This window comes from Nicotiana tomentosiformis, chromosome 5 (assembly GCF_000390325.3).
Source record: "Nicotiana tomentosiformis chromosome 5, ASM39032v3, whole genome shotgun sequence".
Classification (NCBI taxonomy): Eukaryota; Viridiplantae; Streptophyta; class Magnoliopsida; order Solanales; family Solanaceae; genus Nicotiana; species Nicotiana tomentosiformis.
Genome location: NC_090816.1, coordinates 130,644,027 through 130,655,926, shown reverse-complemented (window position 1 = coordinate 130,655,926; position 11,900 = coordinate 130,644,027). Strand labels below are relative to the sequence as shown.

General features: G+C 31.7%; 1 protein-coding gene across 1 annotated transcript; it reads right to left on the bottom strand.

The window, feature by feature from the left end:
- Positions 1-5,261: 5,261 nt before the first annotated feature.
- Positions 5,262-8,880, bottom strand: LOC138893158 (uncharacterized). The gene is made up of 3 exons (XM_070176931.1): positions 8,260-8,880; positions 6,910-7,854; positions 5,262-5,384 (listed from the first exon to the last, which is right to left on the bottom strand). Exons 1-3 carry the CDS (start codon positions 8,878-8,880, stop codon positions 5,262-5,264), a joined length of 1,689 nt encoding a protein of 562 aa, XP_070033032.1.
- Between the last annotated feature and the right edge of the window lie 3,020 nt (positions 8,881-11,900).

Genomic DNA, 11,900 nt, shown 5'->3' with positions numbered 1-11,900 from the left:
TATGGTGAGCATTTTATGCGTATTGGGTAAATTTTTCTGTGTAATAACCTGCAAACCACACAAAAAATATAAATCGCACTAGGCAGATCCTGTGCGACAGGCTCAACCCAAAAGATATTGAAGGAAAAATCGATCTCAAATCATCCGTATGGATGACCGTCCTCCAAACTAACTGAGCAACTCCGAAGGGTAAATTTTTAAAAATAAATTAGTTTCACTTATAAAAATGTCACTAATGATTGTAGCACAATTGATAGTTTCTTTCATCATTAATTAAAAATTGGTTCATCAATTAAAATTTTTAGTTTATCCTCGACTTCTGTGATTACTTCTCGTTGCTTTTGCTTCGGCTTTCTGGTTGCAATACCCAATTTTAATTTTATATCTTTGCTATTTTTGCTTTGGTTTTTAAATTTGTGTGCTTGATGCTACCTTTTATTTTTTTAATATTTTTTAAGCCGAGAGTCTTTCGAAAATAGTCTTTCTGTCTTCTTGAAGGTAGAGAAATATCTGCGTATATACTATCCTCTCCAAATTCTACTTGTGTGTTATTGCTGTAATTTAAAATTTTGGTTCGCCTTTAATAGATATTTAATTGGCAAGAACTCGAATTAATTGAAACTGAAATGAGAATATCGGAACCCATTAAAAAAATAAAAACAAAGAAACTCTTAAGAGTGGGTCCCAGGGATTTCACAGTTGGCACGTGGCGTCTCGTTGTGCACCCTTTAAGAAGGACATCATTCTTGCTATTTTTGTAAAGATTCTCTTTGACTCCTCCGCTTATAATTTGCAGGTAGGCCCCTATCTATTTCCGTCATTTTTCTCCTCTTCTTTTCTTTTCTTTTCCGTTAACACTTTTTCAAGTATAGAAATTAATAATTATGGAGATTAAACAAGTATTGAAGTAAAGTAACTAATCAGATCAAAGAATTAATTGCACACGTTTAACATTGCTGTATTGCTAATCGATCCCTACATTTTGGATTACATTATATTTTCAGCTTATAAAAAAACGATAGTCCGAAACACAAAATATTTTGCGCTCACACAGAATTTGGGGAAGGTCACACCCAAACATTCCGCGCTCACGCAGAGATTCGGGAAAGGCCACACCCAAAAGATGTGATACATATGGTTTACCCCAATTCAAGTATTAATAACTACTTCTAAAGCTTGAACCCGCGACTTATAGGTTATACAGAAATAACGTTACTGGTGCTTCAAGACTCCTCTTCCCGTTATGTAAATAGATTTTTGCACATAACGTCCTAAATTTCCCGAACATATTTCCCGAGTTACTGTTCCACTAGTTGCACAATATTTCAAGTCTTATATTTTATAAACTTTCAAGTCTTACAATTTAAAACCATAAAGTTATAAAAATTTTATTTTACAAAGTTTGAGGAAGATTTGACGATAAAGTATAAGTATAAATATACAAGATTAGGGAGAAAAAAAAGCTCGTTAATCAGCTAAAAGACGATGGTTGCGAGGAACAGATCTTACCACTTCCACTACAATAAATAAGTAGAAATTCTTTTAAATAAATAAAAAAAAGGTGTGCCTTTTTAAGCAAGCAAGTGAAACTCGTACTATCAAATATAAGAATGAATTTAACATAAAGGATTATTGCTTGCATTCACAGCAAATTGTCATTTCCACATGTTATGTAATATGTAGTTGAGAAGTTTCAACTTTAGCGGATAAAATTCAGCCGGCGATCAAATTAATTTAAATGCTCATGCTCATTAATTGATACAAAATTTTCTAGAGAATAATTTTTAGCGGAATAACAATCACAAAAATTCAAAAGAATTTACATTTATCTTAGCATTATCTTAATTTACTCTCATATAATTAAGTTCTTTTAATTTATTTTTTTGATAGGGGCTCAACTTTTCAGAGAGCAAATCTGAGATGCTGATTAGAATAATAATTTAGTGAAAACAGCATTGCCTAATTTGATGGAGGAGATTGATCCAATGAAAATTGAGAAGACTCTATTATTACTTTTTATTTTCTTATTTTAACAACAATGAGAAAACTTGAAATTTGGAAAAATGGGTTTTCCCCCAATGCCATAGTATATGGGTTCTCCTCGGGTTTACCGTCGGGCCGACCCACCTGGACCAATATGCACTTTTTCCGTTCCCATGGTCTTGAACCAAAACAAAAAAGTGAAATTAAATATTTAAAAGCACCTTTGTTTTGAATCAAACAAAAACACTTTCGCAAGTCTAGTTGTAATTTGGTTTGACCGAAGGCATTTTTCAAATAAAATAAATTTTATGATATCCTTTTCTAAAAATGATTTTGAGAATTTGGTTCGTGAGCAAAAAGAATTTTTCAGTAAAACTATAAATATTATCAATATTGTTTAAATGTTCCATCGGACAGGTTATATTAAATTCAAGGTCAATTATAATATGGTTTTATGCAAATAACATTCTTTCAGCGGTGAAACTTGAATTTTCACTAATAAGAGTCAAAATATAAAAACTTCAAAACACGAAGAAGCCGATGAAATTCAATATACAATATATAAACATATTTATTAAATAGTTCACTTCCAGTCCTAAAAAGATCTATTTTCTCAGTCACATCCCAAACTTAATCGGTGTGTTAAGAAAATGAATGTGCCATAATTTAATCTCAAAAACTAATTCATGAAATAAGAATCAGACAGTATAATAATAATTAAATTAAAAAAGTAAACTCAAACTTCAACTAATGTGGAACAATATTTGCCAGTATTGTTTTACTTTTCTCTGTTAAGATAGAAAAGTGACGTCAAATTCATCCAATGTTAACCAAATTGAGAACACACGATTTACACTATAAGGTTCATTGTTTAATTGGAAGAGAAACGTCGACATGATTCATCATATAATAAGATTAAAATTTAAATTAAATTGGGTGCATGAACTGTATATCGTCATTAGTTTATAGTTATTCTACGTGCTGTGAATAAATTTTAAATAAATAGTAACTCATAATTGAATATGAATACTTGGTATCGTACAATAAACACTTATGTCGCTAGAATTTATTTTTCATAATCCAAGTTGTTAGTTTCAACTTTAGGTGACTAATGATACAAGTCATTGGCTATTCCTTTATAAAGGCCTGGTTAAACGGCATGTGACATCACACGTGGTTTGTACTATTGAGAAAGAATTATTGCTAAAATAAAATAAAATAATATAGGGGCTAATAATATTATAAACAAAAGATAATATATAGGGGATTTGAACTTTATATTAAGCACACGCCTTCACTGGACGTACGGTTCATGCATCATTTTTCTTTGTCCTCATTCATTGAAAAAGCCACTTGCAAAAACAAAAACTATTAAACTTATTTTTAAAATTTTCTTCTATAGTTTCTGAAAATGTAATAGAAACTTTCCATTTTTGGCCAAATTAGAAATAGAGACTGCAATGAGTTATTCTTCTTAAAATTTTTATAATTATTCTAAACACTTTTTTCGGACACGACCTTGATAGGAGGGTACGAAAGTTGAGAATTAGGATAAGAAGTTAGTAGGTAGTCGAGTATATTTTTTTCTATGCCAGTAGAATTAATATTTTTCTATTCTTAAATTTCTATTACTACCTATTATTTCTTTCGTTTCGATAATCTTATCATCTTTTCTTGTTGTTATTATTGTTTGTTGTTACTGTTGGGATTTTAAGCTTGTATAGCTTAAAGATGGTGAATGAGAAATGGAGGGAAAATAAAATATTTGAGTTTTCCTTGAAAAAGGGACATTGTCCCATATCGGAGGAAGAAAAGGCTTTTGATGGGTATATATATAATTACTCTTCTTCTAACTCTTAAAGAGTTAAGAAAAAGGCAAGCCTCGCGCCATCGTCATCGTCGCTCGGCTACGGCTACGGCTTCGGCTTCGGTCAACGATTGATTAATCTTTTTGGATAAAATTCCTTTTCAATTATTTGAATTTATTCCCCTAAGCCGAATATTGTCAATCGATCTTTGACCGAAGCCGAAGCCGTAGCCGAGCGAGCGACGACGACGGCGCAAGGCTTGCCTTTTTCTTAACTCTTTAAGAGATAGAAGAAGAGCAATTATATATATACCTATCAAAAGTCTTTTCTTCCTCCGATATGGGACAATGTCCCTTTCCTAAGGGAAACTCAAATATTTCATTTTTCCTCAATTTTTCATTCACCCTCTTTAAGCTACACAAGCTTAAAATCCCAACAGTTACTGTCTTTGAGCCGACGGTCTATCAGAAAAAATCTTCCTATATTCACAAAATAGGCATAAGGTTTGTGTACACACAATCTTTCTCAGGGCAGAATACATACATATATATACGGCTACTTAAATAGCCTAAAAGAATATTTACCCTTTTTATAAAAATATTTTGATGTGGTTATTTAATTTTTTTGCCCTAAGAAATTGGAAATGTAGCGTAAAATAGTTTTAGGCTTTGAAAGCGATCATGTTATCTAAAAGATTTAGAGATAAAGGATGATAAATAATGAGCACGTTTGGAATTATAAAAATTAAAGAACGTTTGTTTTCTCCAATATGAAGTATTTGTTCTCCTTGATAATGCTTCAAAAATAATTAAAATAAACCAAGAAGATCTATTATTTTGCTAGCACTTGAAAATTTAAGAAAGAAAATACAAGACTATTATTTTATACACTATCTCTAGTCTCTACTAATGCCAAATAAAATTGAAAAAATAGTTGCAAAAAAATTACATGTAAGTAAATATGCAGATTTGTATTTATGATTAGTCTAAACATAGGTTTGGAGTTAGTTCATTTACGGGAAAGAAACAAAACAAAAGGCATCAACGTAGCGATCTCCTAAAATCAAAAGGGAAAGAAGAAAAAAAAAACATCTTTTAATAAAATTATAAAGACAAAATAAATAAATAAATAAAGTGTAACATGCTCAAGAGCATTATTGTCAAATATTGCTTTATTTCTCTTCTTTCTTGATCATTTTAAAGGCTTTTTGAGATGAAAAAGAGATAAATATTACTTCTTTGTTAGAAAATAATTAGTACTTATTATAAATATAACTCAAAATAACAATATCGAACAAGGAAAAACAAGCTAAGATATATAGAGAGAAAGAGAGGAAGAGAGATTCTTATTTCTTCTTCAATTGTGTGTTTTTCCTATCTATTACAAGGCCTTTATATAGGCATGAAAAATGAATAAAAATATGTCATTGAATATGTCATTAAGCATAGAAATATGTCATTGAATATGTCATTAAACATTTGAGAAGATCATGGAGGAAGAGTAGACATCCAACTTATTGATTTCTCTTATAACACTCCCTCTTGGATGTCCATAGATAATGTGCCTCGCTAAAATCTTATTAGGAAAAAAATCCTATTGAAAAAAAAAATCATAGTGAAGGAAAAAGAGTACACATGTTTAGAAATACACCTTTTGGTTGCCTCATTAAAAACCTTGCAAGGAAAACCCAGTGGGACAAAACCTTGTAAGGAAAAAAGAGTACAACGCATATTAACTCCCCCTGATGAGAGCGTCAATTCAAATCCTTGAGCTTTCGCATCCCAATCTTGTACACTAGTTTCTTGAAGGTTGACATCGGTAGAGATTTGGCGAACAAATCAGCCATATTATCACTTGAACGGATCTGTTGCACATTGATATCACCATTCTTTTGAAGATCATGTGTGAAAAATAACTTTGGTGAAATATGCTTTGTCCTATCCCCTTTTATGAATCCTCCTTTCAATTGGGCTATGCATGCTGCATTGTCTTCATACAAAATTGTGGGTAATTTATCACACTTCAAACCACACTTGTCTCGAATAGGGTGCATTATAGACCTCAACCATACACATTCTCGACTTGCTTCATGAATAGCAATTATCTCAGCATGATTAGATGAAGTAGCCACTATTGATTGCTTAGTCGATCGCCAAGATATGGCAGTACCTCCATATGTAAACACATAGCCTGTTTGAGATCGAGCCTTGTGTGGGTCAGATAAATACCTAGCATCGGCATAACCAACAAGATCGGGACTGCAATCATTGCCATAAAATAACCCCATATCGATAGTCCCTTTTAGATACCGCAATATGTATTTGATTCCATTCCAATGTCTCATTGTAGGAGCAGAGCTATATCTTGCTAAGACATTAACTAAAAAAGTTATGTCAGGCCTTGTAGTGTTAGCAAGATACATAAGTGCACCAATTGCACTAAGATATGGTACTTCAGGACCAAGAAGTTCTTCATTCTTTTCTTGAGGTCGGAACGGGTCCTTATTCACATCAAGTGATCTAACAATCATCGGAGTATTTAATGGATATGCTTCATCCATGTAAAACCGTTTCAATACCTTTTTTATGTAGGCAGATTGATGAACAAAAGTCCCGTTTGCCAAATGTTCAATTTGCAAACCAAGACATAATTTTATTTTTCTGAGATCTTTCATCTCAAATTCCTTCTTTAAATAATCAATTGCCTTTTGGAGTTCTGTAGGAGTTCCAATAAAAACACATGGATAAATGGTATCATTTATATAACTTTCCTTTAATAAATACTCATTAAGGCGGTTATACCACATTCTACCTGATTGCTTTAGACCATACAAAGATCTTTGCAGTTTGATTGAAAATATTTTCCGGGACTTCGAATTATGTGCATCAGGCATTTTAAATCCCTGGGGAATTTTCATGTATATCTCATTATCAAGTGAGCCGTAAAGGTAGGCTATAACCACATCCATTAAATGCATGTCAAGCTTTTCATGGACAGCAAAACTAATGAGATAACGGAACGTTATAGCATCCATAACAGGAGAATATGTCTCTTCATAATCGATACCAGGCCTTTGTGAAAATCTTTGTGCAACAAGGCGTGCCTTATATCTTTGTACCTCATTTTTCTCATTCCTTTTATGTACAAAAATCCATTTATAGCCAACAGGCTTAACACCATTTGGTGTTTGGACTACAGACCCAAAAACTTCACGTTTTGCAAGTGAAGTTAATTCTGCCTGGATAGCATCTTCCCATTTTGGCCAATCATTTCTCTGTATACATTCATCAACAGATTTTGGTTCAAGATCCTCATCTTGTTGCATTATTTCAATAGCGACATTATAAGCAAAAACGTTATTGATAACAATATTATTTCGGTTCCATCTTTTTCCCGTTAAGACATAACTTATTGAGATCTCTTCATTCTTATCATTTTCAGGTACCTGAACCTCCCTTGAGGTTTTATCATTTGCTATGTCTTTGTGCTCTTCTTGAGTCACTACCTCCGTATTATGATCACTTTGATCATTTGCTCCTTTTCTTTTTCGAGGATTTTTATCCTTAGAACCGATAGGTCTACCACGTTTCAAGCGTGGTTTAAAATTATTTGCTTTAATTAATTGTCCTACCGGGATATCCACTCGAATTGGAGCATTAGCAGCTGGAATATGTGACTTAGTCACCCTTGGTAGGTCAGTGAATGCATCTGGCAGTTGATTTGCAATATTTTGCAAATGAATTATCTTTTGAACCTCTTGTTCACATTGATTTGTTCGAGAATCTAAATGAGATATTGATAATACATTCCAATCTATCTCGTTTCTCAGCTGCTTATTTTCTCCCCCTAATATTGGGTATACTGATTCATCAAAATGACAATCAGAAAATCTTGTTGTAAATAAATCTCCAGTCATAGGCTCCAGATATTTTATAATAGAAGGAGATTCATACCCAACATATACTCTCAACCTTCTTTGAAGACCCATCTTTGTGTGTTGTGGTGGAGCAATTGGAACATATATCGCACAACCAAAGATTCTAAGATGAGAAATATTTGGCTCCTGACCAAAAGCCAATTACAATGGGGAGACTTTATGATAACTTGTGGGTTTTATCCGCACAAGTGCTGCTGCATGTAAAATAGCATGACCCCATATTGAAATGGAAAGTTTTGTTCTCATAAGCATTGGTCTAGCAATTAATTGGAGGCATTTGATCAATGATTCCGCTAGACCATTTTGTGTATGAACATGAGCAACCGGATGCTCAATTGTTATCCCAGTTGATATACAATAATCATTAAAGGCTTGGGATGTAAACTCACCAGCATTATCAAGACGAATTGTCTTAATTGCATAATCTGGAAATTGTGCTCTTAGCTTTATTATTTGAGCCAACAATCTCGCAAGTGCCATATTGCGAGTTGATAGTAAGCACACATGTGACCATCTTGTAGATACATTTACCAAAATCATATAATATCTGAATGGTCCACATGGAGGGTGAATGGGCCCACATATATCACCCTGTATATGTTCCAGAAATGTAGGGGATTCCATCCTAACTTTAATAGCTGATGGTCTAATAATTAATTTGCCTTGAGAACATGCAGCACAAGAGAATTCTTTAAATTGAAGAATCTTATGGTTCTTCATTGAATGTCCATGTGAATTCTCAATTATTTTACGCATCATAGTAGAACCAGGATGACCCAACCGGTCATGCCAAATAATAAAATTATCTTGATTAGTAAACTTTTCATTTACTATGGCATGCATTTTAATCTTGCTAATACTTGTGTAGTATAAGCCGGAGGAAAGAGCAGGTAATATTTCAAGCACATATTTCTTACCAGATATTATTGTAGTAATATAAAGATATTCAATCTTTTCCTCATTTGTAGTCTCAATATGGTAGCCATTTTGGCGAATATCTTTGAAACTTAATAAGTTTCTTTGAGATTTACTACAATATAATGCTTCATCAATAGCCAAATTTGTTCCTCCTGGTAGTAATAAATTGGCTCTTCCAGAACCTTCAATTAATTTTGTACTACCGGATATTGTATTAACATTGGCTTCTTTCATTACCAAATAAGATAAATATCTCTTATCTCTTAAAATAGTGTGTGTTGTAGCACTATCCAGAAGACATATATCATCTTTATTAATCTTGAGTCCAACTGAAGACCAGAAAATTTTCATATTCTTCATAAAAAAAATCAAAAAGTATATTATAAGAAATACGAAAGACAAACAAAATACATATTAAGAAATACATTAGGAATGTAGAAACTAGCAACACATGATATATTAGGAAAATACACTTAAGAAAAATAAACTAGTTGCAAACATAATAAAATGACAACTTTTATTATAGCTTCATTCCCAGTAAGATGATTAGTTCTTCAGTCAATATCCTCAAAGAAGTCTCCAGCTTCTAAATGAGTAATATTTGCTAGGCCTCCAAAATTATCATCTTTATATGCAAGATGTGCCTCAGAATCATATTTGTTTGAGGGACCTGCTTCATCATCATTATTTTGAAAGGTCAAGTGTGCCTCCACATTATTTTCTTTCTTTCTAAGGGAGGCTTGATAAAGTTTGACAAAATAATCTGGCGTACGACAAATGCGTGCCCAATGACCTTTCATACCACATCGGTGACACATACTAATTTTACCTTTTGAAGGATTAATTTGAGAACCCTTATTGTTCTCCTGTTTACTTCCACTATAATGACGATAATTATTTCGTCCCTTGCCACGTCCACGTCTACGACTATGTCCACGACCACGGTAATTATTTTATTTTCTTTCAGACTTATCATATGCTGCTACAGCATTCACTTTCGGGAATGGTGCTGACCCAGTGGGACGGGCTTCATGATTTTTCATTAATAGAGTATTATTCTGCTCTGTCACAAGTAGGCATGTGATTAACTCAGAATATTTCTTAAAACCCTTTTCACGGTATTGTTGTTGTAGCACCACATTTGAAGCGTGAAAAGTAGAAAATATTTTTTCTAATAAGTCCTCATTTGTGATAGTGTCTCCACATAATTTTAATAGAGAACTTACTTTAAAGATAGCCGAATTATACTCACTTACGGTTTTAAAGTCTTGCAACCTTAAATGTATCCATTCATACCGAGCTTTCGGTAATACCGTAAGTTTTAGGTGGTCATATCGAACCTTCAAATTAATCCATAACTCAAGTGGATCTTTTACAGTTAAATATTCAGTTTTTAACTCTTCATGTAGATGATGACGAAGGAAAATCATGACCTTCGTTTTATCCTGATTTGATGCTTCATTTTCTTGTATAATAGTATTTCCAAGACCTTTAGCATAAGGTGAATTTCAGCATCAAGGACCCATGATAAATAATTCTTCCCGGTAATGTCTAGTGCCACAAATTCAAGTTTTGATAAGTTTGACATATTGAAACTAATCACAAAAGTAAATGGGTTAGAACAAATACAAATAATTTTTAATGAAAATATACTTATAAAAATAAATCAGACAACGAATTAAGAAGTTGATCACTTCAAATATGTAGTATAAAAAGTAACATATAATATATATATATATATATATATATATATATATATATATCAAATAAACAAGAATTATGGAGTATATGAATAAACACAAAGAGATATATTTAGTATGGTAAAAGAAAAGTAATTTATTATAAACGTGGATTTGAGGAATAACCATATACGGTGATAAGAGTGAATGTATTCAAATATTATTTTCCACCAATTGTAAAGTAATTTAAACTAGTATGTACAATAATTACTTTGTCACCTTGGTTATCACTATTTTATTTTTGTAGAATGTCTTGAAGATAAGTTTTGCTCTACGCAAGTCCACACATATTTATTAAATTATTTTTGTTAGTTTAACGCACTTAAGATCTATATCTTATATTTTCTTTAACAATAAGCAAGGTAAGAGAACTTCAGTAACATGATCAACTAAAATAAATGCTTAACAGTATATGAATTTGTTAATAAATAGCATATTGGTGCATATTATTACCATAAACTAAAAGAATATATAATGATATACCTGAAGGAGAATCGAACACAACTAGGATGTGATTGTAAAAATAAAGGTGACAATCGTGCTGATAACGTGTTATAAATATCACTCAAAATAACAATATCGAATAAGGAAAAATAAGCTAAGATATATAGAGAGAAAGAGAGGAAGAGAGATTCTTATTTCTTCTTCAATTGTGTGTTTTTCCTATCTATTACAAGGCCTTTATATAGGCATGAAAAGTGAATAAAAATATGTCATTGAATATGTCATTAAGCATAGAAATATGTCATTGAATATGTCATTAAGCATTTGAGAAGATCATGGAGGAAGAGTAGAAATCCAAACTTATTGATTTCTCTTATAACAGTACTCCCTTTATCTCTCTCTTTTCCGGTTATTTTAAAGAATCTTTTCGATATTCTCTTTTCTTTCTTTTTTTCTTCTAATTTTTAATTCGAGAGTCATATCCCAAAAGGAAAAGAAAAAAGATTAGAAAAGAAAAAGTCTCTGCATTTGGTACCAAACATTTGTCTTTACAAAAAAGAATCTTGGTTTTCAAAAACTCCAATAAAATAAATTGTATATTGGAAAATTTGAACCAATCCAAAAGCAAATTTCCTCAAAAATTATAAGTCAAAAATGATTTCCAGAATTTCTAATTTACACAAAAAGAATATTCAGATCATATCTACAAGGTGACGAAACTTTGTGCGGTGAGACAAATAGATATTTGATCAAGATAAGCATAGTCATGAAAATAAAAACAATAAAAATTATATTTTTATTTTTCTTTATTTCTAAAAAGATACTGGATATTAGTCAAAAGTAGACATAAATAAATAGAAACCAAATCCCATTCAAAGTTTCAAACTATAACTAAATCTGAGAATGTCTGAACAGAAAGCTACGAATCTAAAAAAATATTCAACTTGAAGTTTATCCTCAAACCCAAATCATTAAAAAGAAAAAGGAAATTAAAAAATTAAAACAGCTGTGAACAAAATTATTCAAATTATTTAATTAACGGTTGCCATTTATTCCATGTGGAAGAAATCT

Coding starts and splice junctions, on each gene's coding strand:
- LOC138893158 (XM_070176931.1), bottom strand. CDS start 8,880: ATGAAAGAAGCCAATGTTAATACAATATCCGGTAGTACAAAATTAATT. Junction 7,855..8,259: donor TCAGATATTATATGATTTTG/GTAAATGTATCT, acceptor GCTTTTGGTCAG/GAGCCAAATATTTCTCATCT. Junction 5,385..6,909: donor AAAGGAATGAGAAAAATGAG/GTACAAAGATAT, acceptor TTTTTTCAATAG/GATTTTTTTCCTAATAAGAT.